This window comes from Theropithecus gelada, chromosome 5 (genome assembly GCF_003255815.1).
Source record: "Theropithecus gelada isolate Dixy chromosome 5, Tgel_1.0, whole genome shotgun sequence".
Lineage (NCBI taxonomy): Eukaryota > Metazoa > Chordata > Mammalia > Primates > Cercopithecidae > Theropithecus > Theropithecus gelada.
The window spans coordinates 3840326-3861898 of NC_037672.1; the positions used below are offsets into that span (position 1 = coordinate 3840326).

A 21573-nucleotide genomic window follows, 5' to 3' on the forward strand; every position below is an offset into this window, starting at 1 on the left:
CGCGCCTGGGAGCAGCGGGAGGACTCGCGGCGGCGCCGGCGCCCCGCCCGGGAAAGTAAAGTTGGAGCCGGAGGGAGCGCGCGGGCGCGGGGGCCCGGAGGAGCGGCGGCCGGCGCCCCGGCGCGCCGAGCCCTAGCCGGCCGGATGGGAGGCAGAGCGCCCGGGCCGCCGCCGCCTGTCGCCTGCGCCCTGGCCGGGCTCCGGGGCCGCGGGGCCGCTCAGGCACGCCCGCTTGGGCGCCGCGTCGCCGTGGGCTCGCCGCCGGGGCGCTCCCCGTGAGCCGGGGCGAGGGCGGGGCCGCGCGAGGACCCCGGGACCTGCCCCCCCTCCCCCCGCCGCCGCGTCGCCGCTCGCTCCGGGCGCCTCCTGCTCTGCACTTACGCGCTCGGCAGCTGCGGGGAGCCCGGCAGCCACGCTCTCCGGCTCGCCGCCCGCCGAGCCACCACGGCCGAGGGCCGGCTGCGGGGCGCCGCGGTCCCCGGCGGGCGCGCCCGAGCAGCAGGCGGCGATGCGGGCGCCGAGCCCGGCTGGGGGGCGCCCAAGCTGCCGCGGCTGCTCCCCGGCTCCAGTAGGGACCGCGTAGCTCGCGGGAGGACCATGGCGTCCCCGGCGCTGGCGGCGGCGCTGGCGGTGGCGGCAGCTGCGGGCCCCAATGCGAGCGGCGCGGGCGAGAGGGGCAGCGGCGCCAACGCCTCGGGGGCTTCCTGGGGGCCGCCGCGCGGCCAGTACTCGGCGGGTGCGGTGGCAGGGCTGGCGGCCGTGGTGGGCTTCCTCATCGTCTTCACCGTGGTGGGCAACGTGCTGGTGGTGATCGCCGTGCTGACCAGCCGGGCGCTGCGCGCGCCACAGAACCTCTTCCTGGTGTCGCTGGCCTCGGCCGACATCCTGGTGGCCACGCTAGTCATGCCCTTCTCGCTGGCCAACGAGCTAATGGCCTACTGGTACTTCGGGCAGGTGTGGTGCGGCGTGTACCTGGCGCTCGATGTGCTGTTTTGCACCTCGTCGATCGTGCACCTGTGTGCCATCAGCCTGGACCGCTACTGGTCGGTGACGCAGGCCGTCGAGTACAACCTGAAGCGCACGCCACGCCGCGTCAAGGCCACCATCGTGGCCGTGTGGCTCATCTCGGCCGTCATCTCCTTCCCGCCGCTGGTCTCGCTCTACCGCCAGCCCGACGGCGCCGCCTACCCGCAGTGCGGCCTCAACGACGAGACCTGGTACATCCTGTCCTCCTGCATCGGCTCCTTCTTCGCGCCCTGCCTCATCATGGGCCTGGTCTACGCGCGCATCTACCGCGTGGCCAAGCTGCGCACGCGCACGCTCAGCGAGAAGCGCGCCCCCGTGGGCCCCGACGGTGCGTCCCCGACCACCGAAAACGGGCTGGGCGCGGCGGCAGGCGCGGGTGAGAACGGGCACTGCGCGCCCCCGCGCGCCGACGTGGAGCCGGACGAGAGCAGCGAGGCGGCCGAGAGGCGGCGGCGCCGGGGCGCGCTGCGGAGGGGCAGGCGGCGGCGCGCGGGCGCCGAGGGGGGCGCGGGCGGCGCCGACGGGCAGGGGGCAGCTGAGTCGGGGGCGCTGACCGCCTCCAGGTCCCCGGGCCCCGGCGGCCGCCTGTCGCGCGCTAGCTCGCGCTCCGTCGAGTTCTTCCTGTCGCGCAGGCGCCGGGCGCGCAGCAGCGTGTGCCGCCGCAAGGTGGCCCAGGCGCGCGAGAAGCGCTTCACCTTCGTGCTGGCCGTGGTCATGGGCGTGTTCGTGCTCTGCTGGTTCCCCTTCTTCTTCAGCTACAGCCTGTACGGTATCTGCCGCGAAGCCTGCCAGGTGCCCGTCCCGCTCTTCAAGTTCTTCTTCTGGATCGGCTACTGCAACAGCTCGCTGAACCCGGTCATCTACACGGTCTTCAACCAGGACTTCCGGCGATCCTTCAAGCACATCCTCTTCCGACGGAGGAGAAGGGGCTTCAGGCAGTGACTCGCGCCCGTCTGGGGATCCTGGACAGCTCCACGCTCAGGGCTGGGCAGAAAGGGCGGCCCAGACGGGAGCTTTCCCAGAGACCCGGGGATGGATTGGCCTCCAGGGCGCAGGGGAGGGTGCGGCAGGGCAGGAGCTTGGCAGAGAGATAGGCGGGCTCCGGGGAGTGGGGAGGAGAGAGGGGGAGACCCCTTTGCCTTCCCGCCTCAGCAAGGGGCTGCTTCTGGGGCTCCCTGCCTGGATCCAGCTCTGGGGGCCCTGCCGAGGTGTGGCTGTGAGGTCAGGGTTTTAGAGAGCAGTGGCAGAGGTAGCTTCCTAAATGGGCGAGCAAGGAGCCCCCCGAAACACACTACCACTCCCCATCCCCGTCTGACCAAGGGCTGACTTCTCCGGACCTAGTCGGGGGGTGGCTGCCAGGGGGCAAGGAGAAAGCACCGACAATCTTTGATTACTGAAAGTATTTAAATGTTTGCCAAAAACAACAGCCAAACCACCAAACTATTTTCTAAATAAACCTTTGTAATCTAATGTTGGGTGCCGCAGTCAGTCCTTGAGCTTGGGGGCTGGGAGTATCTTACAGCCCCTCACCCTGCCTGACACCCTCCGCCTTCCTCAGCCCCGCAAGGCTGGAGGGAGGGCACCCTGGGCCTCTGGGTTGCAACTTCCCTCTTGCATGAGAAGGAGGGGGTCTTGCTTTTTCTCAAGCTAACGCTTTATGTACATGGAAAATATGTACTCAAAATTCCCGTACTGAGAGTAGCGAAGAGGGGAAAGGAGCCTAGAACCCCCAAGTTATCCCCAAGTTTAGATTCTGGGGGACTGTCTTTCCCACATTCCCATCCCTGCCCGTCCCCACTCTGATATTCAGAGCCTCCTGGTGGAAAGAGGTGGGGCTCTTCCAGTCCAAGCCTCCCGGTACCTTTGAGCTAGTCCTCCCGGCTCTGAACGTTTTGTGGGCGTGGCTCTTGGGTGGAGAGAGGGTGGGCATGAGGCCGGCAAGCCCCCACACCATCATTCTAGACCAGAGGCCTGGCCAGAGCCAGGTTGAACAACAGGCACTTTCTTATTTCCTCAACAAACTGAAAGTCATTGAGGCCCCAGAGCAGTGGAGTGGGACAAGCCAGCAGTGGCTGGGGAGGGGCCTGGCGCCAGCCTGTTTCCTGCGGTGCCCTCAGTGTCTCCCCAGTGCAGCCGTGCCTTTCCCCCCTGCTCCACCGTCAGGCCCAGCAAGTGTCCCCACTGTCCCCACTGCTGCTTGAGGAAGGGCAGTGGAAGGTGGGGGATAGAATACCGAGGTGGGCTTCCTGGTGCTGTACCTTCATGGTGTAGGGACCGCTCAGACTCAGCCGTTTCACAGGGCCTGGAAGCTGCCAGGATGGCTGAGGTGGAGGGGCAGAAGTGGGCCCTGGGCCTGGTAGGAGCTGGGCAGGGGTCCCCGCAACACACACGCACAGCTCGGTAGGAGTGCAGGGGCTGTGTCAGGCCTCCTGCTTGTGACCATCCATTCCCCATTCCCGTCCCCCTTCCCATCTCTGGGAGGCCCCCCGGGCTTCCCTGTGTGTACCCTCCCCTCCCAGACCCTGCCTGCCCAGCTCAGCCCAGATCCATCCTGGATACCCACCTCGCTGTCTTTGGCATGGGGGGCCAGGGTCTGCCTGGGGAGGGGTCAGCCCTGGGTCCTGCATTCTTCCGCGAGCCCCCGTCCGCGAAGTCAGGTTACAGAGCAGGGGGGCCTGACTTGCCAGAGTTGGCCCTTGGAGAACCCCCTTGCCACAGCTGCCTAGCTTCCACTCCAGATAATGGGTCTTCAGGATGCCCCAGCTGAGAACTCTCCCAGCCGTGTCCACAGCTGGCACGTGCTAACGCTTGCACCTGCGGCGTGCTAGGCTCAGACACAGGTGGGAAGATGCAGACAGCAGTGGGGGCAGGGGAGGGGTGGAGAACATGGCCAGTCAAGGCCGATGAGGACATCCCTGACCTTCCCCGACCAGGCCTGGGCAGGGAGTCCTGAGCTGTTGGCCCAGCTTGTCCTGGAGCTGCTGCACTGGCTCAGACAAATCCCTGCTCTGTGGGCCTCGGTGCCCTACCTAGGAAGTGGAGGGGGTCCTGGGAGCCCTCTTGGGCCCTGCCAGGCCTGCCAATCTGTGGGGCAATCTATCCTCTGAACCTGGGACCACAGGAGACCCCACCTCAGAGACTCTATGGCTGGCATCGCACCTAGGGATACTCCGAGGGCAGGCCTTGGGGCTGCGAGGGAATCACTGCACACACATGGAAAAGACCCCAGAGCTCAGGATTTCTGCTCCAGAATCTGCATCTTACCAAGCTGGCAGGAGGGGCCCAAAATTCACAACTGCAAGATGGGAGGGCAGACCCCCAACCCCCCACCTGTCAGCACTCAAGACCCCCAGTCCCACCCAGGGCACCCTTCCCTTCAGAGCACCAGCATTTCGTGTGATAATTTGTACATTTCCTGGGGCTGAGAGAGGTAGATTAACCTGCCTGAGGTCACACAGCTGGTGATAAGACCTGACAGGGCCCAGGTTTCCTGGCCCCAAATTCAACCAGATAACAAGTATTTCTTGAGTATCTCCACCAGCTCCTGCTGCCTCCCGGCAGGCCTTCAGGAATGGGCAACTTCCCACAGCTGAGGGCAGACCCCACGTGGAGGCACAGCATGAGCAAGGGGCTGGAGGTAGGAGGTGCAAGTATGTTTTAGGAAATGGGGTGCCAGTATGGGGAGGGGGAGACGACACAGACAGGAGGTTGGGCAGAGGGGCCGTGTGCCAGGCTGCAGGGGAGAAGCCGGTGGGAGGGTGTTTGGACAGAGTGTCAGGTTTTGATCTGAGCCCCTGGGGGCTGTGAGGTCTGCAGAGGAAGCACAACCTCCCAGGACTGGAGCCTGCCCTGTCACATGCTTAGCAGTGTGGCCTACTGAGCATGTCATCTCCGAACCGCAGATCCTCCTCCCTGCAAGGGGATAACCACAGCCCGCCACACCCAGGGCTCCTGGGGGATTAACTGCGAGGATACAGCAGGGCACGCAGCCTGGTACACGCTCAGGGAAGAATGTCAGCAAACCTTCCTCCTCTTCCTGTCCTGACCCCGCCAGTCGCACCCTCCGGGGCTGTGGCCAGGACTGCAGCCGGCAGATGTTCACCACTCGATCTTGATTGCCGCCTGCAGAGACTTTCTTTTCAGCTGGATAAACAGACACGGAAACCTGGCTTCTCACCTTGCCTGCTGCAGGAACACATGTCACCTTGCTCTGAGTCCTGGTCTCTTCATCCATGAAGGGGGCACTGACACCCACTCCGAGGGTAACATGAGCCCCGAGTGTCCCCAAACCCAGCCTGGGAACCACCTACCAAGAGGACTTCTCGATGCCCAGAGCAAGGCCCTCCCCTCTGCCGACCTGTCCACCATGGCCCCTGCCTCCCTGAGTGGCTCTCCTCTCCACGGACGAAGGCTGGGCCTGTCTCTCTTCTTCATGCTGACTTCATGGAGCCAGAGTGGCCTGATGTCAACCCCTGCCTGTGGTTGAGGAAACTGAGGCCCAGAGGTGACTATGTGGCCAGGGACCCCTAGGGGTGAGAAGGCAAACTGTGGACCCAGAAAGGTCCCTTTGCAGAGAGCCTGGGCTCTGATCCCACCCCTTCCCAGGCCAGTGCCGTAGGTAGCATGGGATGCATTCCTGGTCCGGGCCACAGAGCAGTGTTTTCCACGACCGGTTTCCTGTGCAGAGCTCCCCGTTGGGCTCTTGGGAGATTTCAGGCAAAATAAAATAAAGCAGCCACTACCGACGGAGGAGGGCTTGCCCTGCGTGGAGGGTGCCGGCTCGAACGCCGTCCTGCTCAGGGTTCCTGTGTACCTGGCCCAAGCCTATCACAGATGCAGCTCCTACCACATATACATAGACATGCATATGTTTTCATTAACTCCTGTATTTTAATCCCATGGCTGAGTTGGTAGGAAAGGAGGGAAAAGAAAAAATCCAAATTATTCCATTGCAGCTCAGTGTGGAATTCAAAAGGAAATATTCCTTGGTGCAGGCAGCAGTGTTCGTACTTTATAGAAGCAGCTCCAGGCTTTGGATCCTGCCCCCGACTCCGGGGGTGGGGGCTGGGGGTGGGGGGAAACACGTTGCCGTGGCACTTGCTGGCGAGGAAGCCGCCCTTCCCGGCTGTGCTGGCAGCCGGCTGTATTTTTATATCACATCCATCGGCAGGGCTCAAATATTCCAGTGCCGCGTCAGATCAAAACACACGGTGCCTGCAGGTCCATCTCCAGTCTGGTTGGACAGCCACGGCCCCTCCATGTCCCCGCTCCCATCAGCCCATGGTGGCCCCCACGTGCAAGGGGTGGGGGAGGAGCAGCCCTGTGTGGAGGGCCCTGTGCGGAGTGCCACAGGCACCCCTTTATGCAGGTACCTCCACCGTCCCTGGGCAGGCATGGGCAGCCTCCGCTATGTGCCAGGGGAGATCTGAGGGTCATGACATGGGTGTGGATTGGGGCCTGACAAAGACGGGAGGGTCTCTAGAGCTGAGGAGCAGAGGAGGGAGACACCCAAGTCTTCAAGGCCCAGGGGAAGCTTTTCCATCTTGAGGTCCCCATTGTCCTCCCACTGGGTTTGCCTTGAGTGGCCAGGGGACCTCCGGCCCCACTCCCGAGGGTCCGCACCCTCTGCGACCCAGCAGGACCGTGGAGAGCATGGATTGCAGCAGGCAGTAGAGGAGGATGGGGAGACTGGGAACCTGACAGGCTCCCTGGGGCCACGCCCTGCCTGACCCACCAGTGTAAATAGGCTGCAGTGTCTCCTGCCAAGGCCAGGGCCTCTACTCTAGCAGGGCCCAGTGCCACCCCTCTGAGATCTGCCTGGGAAGCAGAGTCAACTGCAAACTCTGGGCCAAAAGAAAGCTCTGGGGACCAAAAATGCCTTTCCTTCCTGCCAAGAGGGTTTGTGGCTGCTCCCAGTAAAAGCCTTGGGTACAATACTGTTGTGATGGTCCTGATAAGGAATCAAACCAGGCAAGGCAGAGGTGGGGCGCTGGCCCAGAAAGCTCAGTTAAAGACTGAGCTTATGTCCGAGCACAAAACATGCCCAGAGCTGCCTGGCAGCCATGGAGAAAAGGGAAAAAGGATAGAAACTCCCTCTCACCACCTGATGCATGGTTGACAGGAAAGTCTGTAGACCAGGGGTTGGCAGCTAGACTCACCTAGAAGACCACCAGTCCCACAAGGCCTCCACAACTCTGGAGACTCTGCCTCCAGGGAAGGGGTCTGGGGACTGCAGAGAACCCCAGAGGGACATTCATGCCGGATTCTCTATTGGAGTGGGGGAATGGTCAAATCCCCATCCTAGCCTCCATCTCCAGCTGCACCAGACTGGGCCATTTTATGATTCATTCCAGCAACACTTCCGCCAGGCGCTGGCTCTGCACTGGGGAGGCTGTGGGGGAGGACAGCCATGGGGGAGTGGCTCCCAGCCCAGTGTCCCAGACTGGCCCTGTGGCTGTGCAGCCTCCACTGGCCCAGCATGATCCCACCCTCCTGGGCTCCCAGGCAGGTCACGATCTGCTGCCGCGCCTCCATCCTCACCTCCGTTCATCCCGCTTCCTGCTGTGGCGTGGCCATGCCCTACGCCTTTGTGAATTAATGCTTTGTCCTCCAGGAGTGCCCTTCCTGCCTGGTGTCACATGACAGCCTCACACATGGCCTTCACGACTCAGACCAGGCCCCGTCTCCAGAGCACCCCTGGAGCCTCCAACCTTGCCCTCCCCCAGCCCCAGGTCCCAGAGGCTGGACTAGACACTGCCCCCCTCAGTGAGCCCAGCGGGGCACAGGGACAGTGAGTAATCCATCCAGGCGGCCGCTGGGCAGAGCAGGCCTCCCCCAGGGTGTGGAGCCACCCATCCTCTCCCACGTGGAAGTCCTGAAAGGGTCATCTCTGGACTCGAAACCCAAGAGTCACCCCTGCCGTGCCCACTGTGCCAGGACACGGGCCCCCCAGGCTGTCAGTGAGAAACTTCTTGCAGCAGAGGCCAGTGTGCGGGGAGCTGGGGGCTGGTGCTGCAGGGGACGATTTTCCACCTCACGTGCAGCCCGGCTGCTGCAGTGTCTGCTCTGCTCTTGGGGGCCGGGCTTTTTCCTCGGTTAATCAGCTCTTAACTGACTGCAGCATCGATGAAAACAGACATTTCCATGCCGCCTTTAGAAGCCCAACTCGACTGTTAGACTCCTCAGCAAGTGCTGGGGAAAGAGATACCCGAGGGGCCATCTAATTCAATAGCCCCCTTCCCACTCTGCAGAGAGGCCCAGAAAGGGGTGGCTTCACGCATAATAATGACAAAGAGCAGAAATGACAGTGACCCCAGCAGCTAGCGTTTGACATGTGCCCACCATGTGCCAGGCTTTGGGCCAGGTGCTCTGTGCATGTACCTTTCATGATTCTGCCAGGCAGGATCGATGCACCCATTTCACAGACGAGAAAACTAAGCTCCAGAAAGGGACCGCCATAGAGAGATGCTGCCTCAGAGCCAGACACTGGGCCATGCTCCGTACTCACCCCACCACAGGGGATCCCTCAGCGAGCCGTCACCGTCCACGATATTAGCTTCATTTTACAGATGAGAAAACCGTCTCAGAACGCGCATGTGACTTCTCTAATTTGTCTTCTATCTTCTGCATCCGGCGTCCACGCCACCTAACTTTGAGCTGTCGCTCTGCCTTTTCCATTGCAAACAATGCTTAGATTACACGTTGAGCCAATGGGATCAGACAGGGCTCAAGAATCGTACTCCACCAGACTTGCTTCATTATTTTTGACATAACTCGTACTCTTAAACCTCGGCAGCTCCACAAAAACAGCAGAGCTGTGCCCCTTCACAATGGGAATAAGGCCTGGCTCTGTGTTTATTATGTCGTCTTAGAAACGATTCAGAACAATGAGGCCGCTTTTAAAGATCACCCCACCCAGGATACACAATGCCAAAATGTTTGTGGTGAAAAATCAGTTACCCGTTTCCTAGAGTGTGCTGCCATTGCAAATTGAATTTCAAGCAAAATCAGTCCTCTTCTAATTGGTCCAAATGAAGCTGTTATTCAAAATTGATTGCTGTTGTTTCCGCGATGGTTCAAATAGGAGGCAAACAATAGAGAGATTCTCTCCTCTCCATACCGATACTGCTCAGTAACCTACGGAGCCAGGCAGTCACCAGCGCCACGGCTGGGGCTCCCTGCAAGGTGGGGTTTGCTGAATGCAGGGGCGTAATTTGCAAATTGGGAATAAACAGACGATTGATCATGTGCCAGGAGAGGGCAGGAGGGCTGTACGAAATGGATGGATATCACCTGGACCCACTCAGGGCTGTCTGTTTCAGAGCCTCGTGACGAAGAAGCCTCTTCGGGGACCCCCTTATGAGGATGGGATGAGGAATGACTGTGGGTGGCGCCTCTGTCACCTGGCACTGTAGGTTTCTCAAGGTTGCTAACGTTGGACATGCAGGCCCCAGGCTTTTGGGTCCCCGACTCAGGCTTGAAACCTGACTGAATCATGCGGTGCCCTGAGCCTGCGTCCTCTGGAAAATGGGCCGAAACCCATCCCGCTGACCTCCCACAGCTTCTGTGCGGAGCCAGTGAGGACCCTGGAGACCCCAGGAACAACCGTAAAACACACTCATTTAAGGGCTGGGCTCTGCAGGGCGTTGGTTCTGGGCAGATCAGGCCTAGTCTTAACCCCAAAAGCCCCAGCTGGCCTGTGCCAGGCCTTCCAGGTGCGTGGCCACTTGACCTTGCAGGCACTGGCCACCTGGGGAGATGAGGGGCTTCCAGAGGCCTGGATTGCAAGGTGGAGGCGGGGTAGGTTCACAGGCCTCCTCTGCACGGGGAGGACGGCCCTGGCTGGAGGGGAGCGGCTTCCTGGACAACTGTGCACAGCCCAGGTGCTCAGGCCCTGTCCTAGGATGGGAGAAAATTCCTCCAGGCAGCCTGCTTCTGTCTCACCTCACTCCCAGGTCCCGCACAGAGGCCTGCACACAGCAGGCACTTAATAAATGTTGGAAGAATTTATGTGAATGTGTCAAACGCATAGTTCTGCCCTCAAGGTGGCTCTGACCCGGTTGGGGAAGCAGAACAGCATCTTCAGAGCAGAGGTAGCAGGGAGGGAGGCTCCGTACCTCCACTTTCTCTTCCGTCAGATGGAGCTGATGATGCCAGGCTCCCAGGTCTGGGTCCTCTGGGAGATCAGATCCGTGCTTGTAACGGACATGCTCCTTGCCTCTTCCTCTGCTCAGTCCAAGGAGCAGGGGTGCCTCCAGCACCACGGGATGCCCCTGGTTCACTCAAAGCATCTAGAGACTGCCTGGACCCATTCTACTGATGGGGAAACTGAGGCTCAGAGAGGCTTCTCTAAGATCGCTGTCCACTCAGAGCATAAAGTTGGGGCCACTGGGATTATCTTCCTCCCAGCTCCCCTTGCTGGCTCCTCCAAATAACCAGAAAAGCTGCAAAAAAGAGTCGGGGGCAGTGGGGCCTGGAGGGGTGCCACCCAGCTATGCCGTGGGCCCTCTGCATTTAGGGAGAGGCGGCCACAGCAGGGAGGGGGGAGTTTGTTTCAAATAGAACAGCACAGGCTTCAGGCTGGAATTTAGGGAGAGGCGGCCACAGCAGGGAGGGGGGAGTTTGTTTCGAATAGAACAGCACAGGCTTCAGGCTGGAATAAATGCAGGGGTGCCACGCCCCAGCCATCTGGACAGTCTCCAGCGGGGGCTGAGTTGCCTACCCCCTACATACCTCCAGTGATGGGGAGTTCACCACCTCCAGTCCTAGCCCAGGACAACCCAGTCGGGATGGGCACACCCTGACTCTCGGGAATTTTCCATTTTACTAAGAGGGAAGCTGCCTCCGTGAACATTCAGCCCTAGGTCTTAGGGTGACGGAAACGTTTAGGGCTACACTTGCATGCATGTCACTCCCCCCGCTTCCTTGCTCTCTTTCAACATGTGTTTGTGCCCATGCTGTGCCCTGCACTGATCTCGGGAGTAAGAACAGGAAAAGCACTGGGAGCCCACAGCCAGTGAGGACACCAGCGCTAGTCAGGACCCCGGGGAGGAGCTGGCCAGCTGTTGGGAGGCTCAGACCCAGGGCAGCTGACCAGCAGGAGCAGACAGAGAAAGTGCTTAGAGATGAGGTCACCTGGGCATCAGAGGTGGGGTCACCTGGGCCTCAGATGAAAGAAGTCACGTGGACATCAAAGGTGGATGTGATCACCCGGATGTCAAAGACGCATGGGGTCCCTGAGCCTCCGTGTGGAGCCACCAGTGTCCTCAGAGCCCGAATTTCCAGGCCTCCATGGTGGGGCCATCTGGGCATGCTCCTCGCAGGCCCCTAGGTGCCACAGGCTGTCTGACTCTGAGCCCTCACGCCCTCATGGCGAGGAGGGAAGAAGGCTGAGGCCTGCTCTACCACTAACAAGCTGGGTGGCTTCACTGAGCCTCAGTCTCCTCCTCTGGGAAAGAGGGATAGGATCTTGCCCCCACTGGCACGTGGGGTCAGTGAAGCAGGAGGTGGGTGAACCGTGTACCTGAGTCTTCTCTACCTGCAGCACTGACTCCCCAGAGGCTGTAGTCCCACAGAGCTTGGTGTCGGTCCTTAAGTACCTCTGACTCGTCAGCCCTGCAGCCAGAACAGAGTATGTGGGTAGGTATGCAGACCCTGTCGTCATGGAGCTCAGTCTGGGGAGGGAAGATGACACCGCTCAGATTGCCACAGATACACAATGACCACAGGACTCAGGGGACAACACAGTCACCCAGGAGCATAAATTGGGCAGCCTGGCCAGCCTCCAAAATGCCGCATGCACCCTTCCGGCCCTGACCTGAGTCCCCCGACTGTTGGTCCCTTGACCACCCTTCCAGCCGCAGAGCTCCACCAGGACCCAGGGGTGTTTGCCCCATCCACCTCCTCTGGCACCTACCGGGCAGGAGCTGGCCGCTGAGGCACGGGCCCTTGGTCACCTGGCCAGTCCTTGGTCACCCAGCTCTTGGGGTAGGACAAGGGCCCCTTAACTCCATGAAGGTCTGTTCCCCAGGCTGACCCAGCCTCAGGTGGTCCTCAGAGAAGAACAACACCATGGCATTGTTGTTGGACTGCCGCCCTGGCTTAGCCACTCTAGAGCAGGAACAGGCTTCAGACACAGCACTGAGAGTATGACCTGAGGTCAGGCAACACGCATGGCTGGATTGCTGCAGCGCAAGGCCAGGCGTTGTTACCCAGTGTCCTGAGTGTTCCCCACCACTGAGGGGCATCTCAAGGAACGACGTCCCTGCCCCTCAGCGAGGAGGTACCTGCTCCTGCCCACTCTGGTTATCCCGGGCCAGGGAGGGCTCGGCCAGGCTGAGTGGCTTGGTTTACCCAAGTCCCCAGGCTGCTCAGCGGCCAAGCCAGACATCAGAATTAGAGCAGGCAGCCCGAGCGCCTCTCCACGGTGCCTCCAGAGGGGATGTGGGTTTCCCAAGCCCAAGAGCAGCAGAGACGGCTTCCCAGGGAGTGTTCACCGCCTGAAGGGTGGGCACTTTTGTGGTTTGTTCCCTGAGAACCCTGTGGGGCTGGGCCAGGTCCACAGCATCTACCATGGGTCTGTGACATGGGCACACTCAGAGCCCAAAGGCCCACTGGCTGCAGGAGCAGGGAGGGAGGGCTGGCTTCGTACAAAATGAAAGCTTAGGGCGCCGGCTCAGGGAGGCCAGTCTCCCCTCCCTATAGGCCCATTGCCCTGAGGTCCCCAGGGATGGAAACTCAATCCCCAGATGTGCTGCATGTCTGGATGGGGAATGGGCTGAATGCCAACCCGTGCCAGGGATGACCTCCACCTTGCCCTGCCCTGATGCCATGGGATGCCTGCCTGGTCTCACTGGGCCCCTCCAGGGGTGGTAGGTGACAGTGTTTGCAGGATGAGGTCAGGGAGAGGAGACCAGGAAAGGTGTTCAGGGGCAGAGAGTGGGCATGACAGCTGTCCTGGGGTCAGCCAGAGGGGAGACCACATGTGAGCCAAGGGTCCGGTCCCTTCACACATCCCTCAAAAAGCACAAGTTCAAAGTCAAGGTTGTTAAGAGTTTCAAGAGGCAACTGGAGAGCATGAAACCCTAAGTGGGTGCCCTCTGAGCGTGGCACCCTTCTAAGCACAGTGCCCCACGGGATCCCACTGACATATGGCTGACCGTGAGACCGGCCCTCTTCCAAGCATTAACCGGGCTTCTCTCGAAAGGCAGAAGAAACTCCAGATTGGAAGAGAATTCCCACGGGACTGCGCCCCCAACAGCCTGCCCGGATCTGTGAGGCGTCAGCAAAGGCTTCTGCTTCTGCTTCTTTGGCTTCGCTCTCCCAGAGGAAGCCATCCATCCATCCATCCATCCATCCATCCATTCATCCATCCATCCATCCATCCATCATCCATCCATCCATCCATCATCCATCCATCATCCATCCATCCATCCATCCATCCATCCATCCATCCATCCATCGGTTCATCCATCATCCATTTCATTCATTCAAGAAGCATTTATTCAACATGAGCTGCTCGTGAGAACACTGAGAAAAACACAGAACCTCCATGATTTCCTGCAATGGTTTAAAGCCCTCCTATAATTCTCACTGTCATTATAGCAAAAACCAATGCACATTTATAATCATTATTCTAAAAAGCATATGTCAAGTGCCCATAGCACACCGGACACCAGGTTAGCAAGACAGAGACACCCCTGCCCTCATGACCTGTGCATGGGGCACAGGTGGTGGGGCAGGCAACAGCTACATGACCACATAAGCAAGTACAAAATTGCAAACTGTAGCAGTTTTGTACAAGGACCTGCCCTGTCTGAGTGGGGTGGGGTGGTGAAGGCGAGTTGGGGTGGGCAGCCGCCTCCTGGCAGGTTATCGAGGCAGCTGTAGCAGCAGCAGTGGCTGGGAGCAGGTGCTCTGGTGTTAGCCCCGACATGAGTCTGCTGGGGATGCCTTAGCAGAATACCCCAGCCTGGGTGGCTTCAACGGAAGCTTACCATCTCATAGCTCTGGAGGCTGGAAGTCCAAGATCAAGGCGTTGGCAGGGATGGTTTCCCCTGAGGCTCCCTCCCGGCTTGCAGACACCATCTTCTCTCCATGTCTTCACTTTGTCTTCCCTCTGTGTCTGTCTGTGTCCTCATCTCCCTTCTTACCAGACACCAGTCAGACTGGATTAGGGCCCACTCATATGACCTCAGTTTACCTTAATTACCCCTTTAAAGAAGTTGTCTCCAAACACAGTCCCATTCTGAGGTCCTGAGGGTCAGGGCTTCTACATAGGAATTTGGGGAGGACACAACCTGGCCCAAAACACCTCCTAAGTCCATTTCCCTCCCCACATGGGGCTGTGTGACAGGGGCGAGTTCCCTCCTTCTTCTGCCTTGATTTCCCCAGCTGTAGCCCAAGGACTGTAACAGCACCTGCTCTTTGGGGGGCAATTTTGAGAAGCCCATGGAAAGTGCTGGCAGGGTGCCTGGTGCTAGCCAGGTCAGGGAAGGCCCATTTCCCCCGTAACTGTGCTGGGGCCTCACTCTGACCCTACAGGGAGGGTTTTTGTTTTGTTTTGGTTTGTTTTTTTTGAGATGGAGCCTCACTCTGTCACCTAGGCTGGAGTGTAGTGGCACAATCTCGGCTCACTGAACCTCTGCCTCTCAGGTTCAAGCCATTCTCCTGCTTCAGCCTCCTGAGTAGCTGGGACTACAGGTGCGTGCTACCACATCCAGCTAATTTTTGTATCTTTAGTAGAGACAGGGTTTCACCATGTTGGCCAGGCTGGCCTCGAACTCTTGACCTCAGGTGATCCATGTGCCTTGGCCTCCCAAAGTGCTGGGATTACAGGCGTGAGCCACTGTACCCAGCCTACAGGGAGGGTTTTGATGCCCATGCAGTTGAGAAATGTGAGCCTTGGGACTGTCAAGCAACAACCAGGTACCCCAGCTGGGGAGGGGCAGGGCTGGGCAGTCCACACTCATGTCCCTGGGCTGGCAAGGGTATAGCATGCAGCATCCAAGATTGTTTGTGGCTCCGGGCGTGGAGAGGGGTCCTTGAGGTCCCTCCACCTGGGGTACAGGAACATGAGGGATGTCCCATGGGCAAGTCTGTGGAGCTGCAAGACTGTGATCCATGTCCTAGCTCCTCCCAAGGCCACGCCTCCTGTGGGCCTGCACTGAGGGAGTCTTGGGAGGAGGTGGCCATTATGTGGCCATCACATGGCTGTGCAGCAGCCAGCCAGCTCAGGCGCTGGCTCCTCGGGGAGTGGGTGCTGGGCCATGTTGACTCCGGAGGCAGCCACGTGGCTTTTGCATGTGCTGGTTCCCTGCTGAGCTGGGCTTTGCAGCCTGCCACCTGGGCAACCCTTAGCCATTATTTGTTTTGTTTTTAATGTTCGTGATAGCTTTATTCATAATAGCAAAAAACTGGAAACAATCCCAAACAAGTGGTAAATGGATAAACAAACTGCAGGTGCCTCCAAACAATGGAATACTACTCAGCAGTGAAGAGGGCGAGCTGCAGCTGCATACAAAGGCCTGGGTGAGTTGCAAAGCCAGAGAAGCCTGCCTTGAAGTCGACATGCTCTCTGGCTCCATTTACACGACATTTTGTTTAATAGACTTTTTTTTTTCTTTTAGCAGTTTTAGGTTCACAGAAAAACTGAGCATTAAGTACAGAGTCCCCTCTGTCCTCTTGGCATTATTTAACTTCTCCATCTGTAGACGCGGATATTGATGTGGACTTCACAGGGACAGTGGGTGGCAGGAGATTCCCGGAGGTGGGTGTGGGTGTGCTTTGTAAACTGTAAAGTGCAGCACCCCAGTTAAAATTTATTCTCAGGCTCAATAAGCCATGGGGGTGGCTGGATGGCCACCGGGGCCTGCAGAGGGTGGGAGAGACTGGTTCCCAAGCCCAGCCCAGAGGTTCTGGAAAGGTAAGCCTGGTCACATTGCTCAGAGGTGAGGAGGAGGGACCTTTCAGCCCAACCTGGCCGTCTGCAAGGTTTGTCACTTGCGGGGATGACGGAAAACTACCAGCCTGTCTGCACAGCTCCAGCCAGTGCTCTTATCTCCCATCGGCACGCCGGAGGCCTCGGTAGCCTCGGCCCAGCCAGCAGGATGATGGGGCTCTTCTGCTCCTGGAGAAGGAGGCCCTGTGGCTCCACACCCCTAAGGGCTGGCCCTAGACTCCTGCCAGGTCCCCACCCAGTCTGCGACATGCAATGCCCGGAGTCTAGAATGGCCTATCACTGAGGGGGCTTCAGATCCTGGATCTGTCCTGTCCCCACTGTATGACCTCAGCACATTCCTGCACCTCTCTTAACAAACCCTGCCAACAGCTGAGTTCCTTAGCACCTGCTATGTCGTGCAGCTTGGAGACGCTGTGCACCCTTTACCAGGACCCACTCTCCCAAAGCTTGGTGAGGCACCTGGTCATCCCCCAGGATCAGGGAAGCCAAGGCTGGGAGCAGAGAGTGGCCCGCACCTGCCACAGAGCTGACCGATGCTGGGACTGGGATTGGAATTCCATCCCCAGGTGCCTCTGACATGAGGTGAGCCGAGGACCAGCGTTCATGACGCAGTGGGAGCCCCTCCCAACCGGGCTGTGACTTTTGTGGGTGTGGATCGTGTAGGGAGGCAGGCAGCTGCCCCACAGATCTGCGTCCCAGAGCCCTGAGCCACCCACAGCTCTGGGGTGGGGTCTCAGCTGACATGTAGTTACTGGAGTTTCTGTGGCTTCTCTGGACGTGGCCTGAGCCGGGCCGGGGCAGAGAATGGAAATGGAGGGACACATACCTATGCCCTCAACAGGTGGCACCACAGGACTCACACGAAACTTCTACCCCAGCATGAAACTCCTCCACACACACGAAACTCCTCCCCTCACACGAAGCTCCTCCCCCGCATGAAACTCTTCCACAGACACGAAACTCCTCCTCCCACATGAAACTCCTCCCCCACACAAAACTCCTCCCCTCACATGAAACTCCTCCTCCCACATGAAACTCCTCCCCCCACATGAAACTCCTCCTCCCACACAAAACTCCTTCCCCCACACGAAATTCCTTCCCCCACATGAAACTCCTCCCTCACACGTGGAACTCTTCTTCTCACACGAAACTTCTCACCCAACATGAAACTCCTCCCCTCACATGAAACTCCTCCTCCCACATAAACTCCTCCCCTCACACGAAACTCCTCCCTCCACATGAAACTCCTCCTCCCACGTGAAACTCCTGCTTCCACACAAAACTCATCCCTCATACATGAAACTCCTCTTCTCACATGAAACTTCTCACCCAACATGAAACTCCTCCCCTCACACGAAACTCCTCCTCCCACATGAAACTCCTCCCCCACACGAAACTCCTCCTCCCACATGAAACTCCTCCCCCACACGAAACTCCTCCCTCCACATGAAAGTCCTCCTCCCACACGAAACTCCTGCTTCCACACGAAACTCATCCCTCATACATGAAACTCCTCTTCTCACACGAAACTCCTCCCACATGAAACTCCTCCCCCCACATGAAACTCCTCTCCTCCGGCCTGCTCAGGGCCAGCGCGGGGCACCATGGTGAGACTGTAGCTGGCCCTCCATGGGAAACTGAGGCTGCAGTGGAAGGAAGGCCCTGAAAGCTTCTTCTGGGCTGGGGAAGGAGCAGTAAGGGGAGGAAGATCACACTGCTCCAGCCACGGTGACACGATGCTGGGGCTGGGAGTCCCCCCCTGCGTCCAGGTGTGTGGATGTCACCAGGCAGTCTCTTTTCATCGATGGCCACCTGCTTTCCTGCTTCTCATGAGCCCCCACAAAGTGGTGGGATGACCACCAGCAGCTGCAGCGTGACACCCTAGCTTGGCAGCCCCAGGAAAAGGGGGTCCCAGGGCAGATCCCACACACTCCCAAAATTGCAGTGAAGACACTCGGCCCTAGGGGCCTCGGGAGGGGACAGAGATGACTCTGCACAGGGACATCAGACACTGCCGCCAGGAGGCTGTTGAGGTGGGAGGTGGCCCTGTTGGGGAGGTAAGGCTGCTTTGCCCACCTCCTCCCTGAAGCCCACCTGGTTCCTGGGCAGCTGAAGGCTGGTGTCTCTTGGGCCTGCACTGATAGTTGCCTCCAGGTGTCCTGCCCTGCACGGCACTCCCTTGCCACACCCTGAGCTTCACGGCCTCGAGGGGAGGGGTCTCTGCCCCTGGAGCATGGAGCTCTTGGCTGCTGCGCCCCAGCCTGCCTCTATGCCACCTTCAAACCTGGCTTGTATGGAGAAAGTTCTCCCTCCGGCCTCTGACCTGGCTCCCTGGTGGCAGTGGTGCCCTCTGCTCAGGACTGCCCCGAGGGCCCTCTCCCAACCCTACCCCTGCTTGAACGAGAGAGTGAGCGAGACTTCCCCAGGTGGGCCCCTCCCTAGCTCCCCACCCTGACTTTTCCCTGGAGCCCAGGCTCTGCTGTGCTCTGCGCTAGGGCTGGATTTGCTGAAGCCAGGGGTCCAGGCCAAACGGCTGGCCAGAGGCCTGTGCTGCCCCCAACCTGGGAACCTCCAGACCACATTGATGTGACCCCTGCCTCCCAGTTGCCAGAAACAGATACTGAGCTCTGAGCAATGGGCACAATTTCGGAGCCAGCGTACTGGCGGTGCCGTAAAACTGCAGCAGCAAAGCTCGTTGGAGTCATTTTCTCCCGCACTGCTGACACGGAGAGGAAAAATCCCCAAATAAAGCTCTTCCCACAGTCACAGCTACGAAAACATTGTCCCCTGCAAGTGTGCTCACTACTCAACCATGATTTCACCTCCTCAGGGGGAAAAGCCTCCCAGCAATTCTCATTGCAAGATGGTAAACCTGTCGCCCTAATGAACAGCTTTCATTTAGAACTCAGTGAGAAGGTGCGCACTGGGAGACGGCGGCTTGTTGACTGCGATGTTTCCAAATCACTTGCTCAACCTGCAGCGTTCCCATGGAACCTGGAGCGCCCAGCCTAGGGCTTTATTGTTGTTTCAGGCCAGGAAGGAAGTTTTCAGAAGCGATACTTTGTGCTGATTCATGTTTCACCCTTGTGCCTACAAAGTCTCTGTCAAATGGTCATCCTGGTCCTCTTGCATGCCTCTGGTGATGGGATGCTCACTACTTCCCGGTGCAGCCCCCCTTCATTACAGGGGCTCATCGCCAAGGGGAGGAGACTCAGAGCTCCCGTCTGTCCTGCTATCTCCACCTATGAGTGTTTACTGAGCGCCTGCTACGTGCCAGGTCCTGTGCCAGGGCTGGGAGGGAGGAAGGGGCTTGGGGAGGGACTGCCCTTTCCGGAGGATGGAGCTCAGGGCCAGCTTGGCTGTGACAAGACCACGATGCAGGTTTGACACTCCTGAAAGGAGAAAGGAATTGGGTGGGAGGAGCCTCAGACCACAGCTGGCAGCTGAGCGAAAGTCTGGGCCACCCATGCAGGGAGCTGGGACCAAGCTGGGACTCCCCCCCTGGGAAAAGAAGCGCTGGGGTGAGCCCCTCAGCAGCCAGCTGCCTCTGCACAAGTCCCCACGGCAGCCACAGTGAGGCTCCTCTGTTCTCCATGGGGAAGGCCACCTACCTGGCATGATGGCACCGGCTCGTGGTGCAAGTCTAATCTGTGGCAGCTCAAGGGTATCAGCCTCTCAGCGGCCCCACAGCAGTGCTCAGTGAGGGTGGGGACTGAAGCACCCCCATTTTACAGGAGAGGAGCAAGGCTTGGGGATCAAGGGGACCTGTCCAGGTAAAATGTGAACACTGCAGCTTCACTAGCCTGTAAGATGCCCACACACAGTCCACAGCACCTCCCAGCCCTGGGTGGTGAGAATTGGTGCAACCTGAGCAAGCACAACCCTGGGGGGGAGGTGGTGAAGAGGGACCCCACCCAGCTGGCCGAAGGCAATGCTTCCTTACCCCCGCCTAGAATAGGGTCCCAAGCCTAGAATACACTGCGGGTGCAGCCTGCCCACCCCATGAAGCATGGGTCCCGGCTTCCTCAGACACAGACCTGGAGGACTTGACCCCGTGATGGATGAGGGGCTCCCGGGACAGCTGCTGACGGTTCCCAGGGTGGACAGCACCAGCCGGGGCTGGGCACACAAGGGGGAATTCAGTCCAGGAGGTTGGAGCGATGCGTGAGTGAAGAATGAATGAGGGAATGAATGATAGTTCGGGCCATGGCCAGCAGTGCACCAGCTTCCCTCAGAGCTCCCTGCGCCCGGCCTGCGAGTGCTCTTGCCTTCCTTTTCTCATCTCCACCTCTCCCACCCTCGTCACAGGCTGTCCCCTTCTCAGAGGCACTTGGGGTGCTCCTGAGCCTCCCCTCATTCCAGGAGGCTGAGCTGCACTCCGTGGAGCTTTGGAGTGGGGAGGGGCTTGGTGGGGGAGCTGGGGGCGGGGCCAGCCTTCCTTCTGCCCCGGATGTGCCCTTCCCAGTGACTCCATGGCCTCATCAACAAAGCCAGGGAGGCAGTGTTGCAGGTCCTGCTCCTGCGTGTGGGGGCTTGTCTCAGCTGGCACAGGGGTGTGAGGACACACAATAGGACAGGCCCCTCAGGTGAGGTGGGGTGAGTCTGGGGCAGGCGGTGGTGGCCCCTGAATGTTGGCCGACGGGCCTCTGGGACAGGTGCAGGGGGCATTGCATCCTCTCCTGCTCCCCAGGGCAGCCACAGAAACAGCAATAAAAGCCTTTTTGTTGCCTTTCCAGCCCAGACAAAATCAATAAATTCTGGAAACATGAGAACAGCTGACCTTTGAGATTTCTAGCAAACCTTCAAAGAGTAAATGTGGCTCGGGTTCTGGCTCAGAGCTCAGGGCCAAGTCCAAGGCACTGGGAAGCTCCACACAGGCCCAGTTTGGGTCCTGCACTGTCACAGGCATGAGACCCCAGTCCTGCACGTGATTCTCAGCAGGCCTCACTCATGTGGATTCCAGAAAGGTCTGTGGATAGAACCTGCTCTTTCTGTGGTGAGCAGCAGTATTGCTTTAGCTGTGTCTCAGCTGTTCCATCTCCTCTAGGAAGTTCTCCAGCTGCTGCAAATGTGGAACATGATCGGCTGGGGCAAGGACAGTGCCACTCTGCAGATGGAGAAACTGAGGCCCTGAGAAGGAGGGATTTGGGGTTGATGCCAAGGTGCTTGGGCCTGATTCTCGGTTCACTGGGCGTCACCCACCTAGACCCTGGTGCAATTTCCAGAGGCTTGGTGAGGGAGCCGGGGGCGGGGCCAGCCCTGCTTCTGTCTCGGATATGAGCACCCCAGCAACTCTGTGGCCTCATCAGCAAAGCCAGGGAGGCAGCGACACTTGTGGGCCCCACTCTATGCATGTGGGGGCCTGTCTCATCAGCCTGAGCAGGCATGTGAGGACAGCTCCCCCAGCAGTAACCCAGGTCACTGCAAGTGGCTGTGGCATTCACCTTTGCCCAGGTACCCAATTCAGTTATTTATTTATTTAGAGACAGGGTCTGGCTCTTTCGTCCAGGCTGGAGCACAGTGGCGCTATCAGGATTCACTGCAGCCTCAACCTTCCGGGCTCAAGCGACCCTCCCCCTACCTCAGCT

General features: G+C 59.2%; 1 protein-coding gene across 1 annotated transcript; it reads left to right on the forward strand.

Moving 5' to 3' along the window:
* The first annotated feature begins 349 nt into the window (after nucleotides 1-349).
* ADRA2C (adrenoceptor alpha 2C) lies at nucleotides 350-2496 on the forward strand. Its single transcript, XM_025386087.1, has one exon. It carries the CDS (start codon nucleotides 598-600, stop codon nucleotides 1966-1968), a length of 1371 nt encoding a protein of 456 aa, XP_025241872.1. The 5' UTR covers nucleotides 350-597; the 3' UTR covers nucleotides 1969-2496.
* Nucleotides 2497-21573: the final 19077 nt, after the last annotated feature.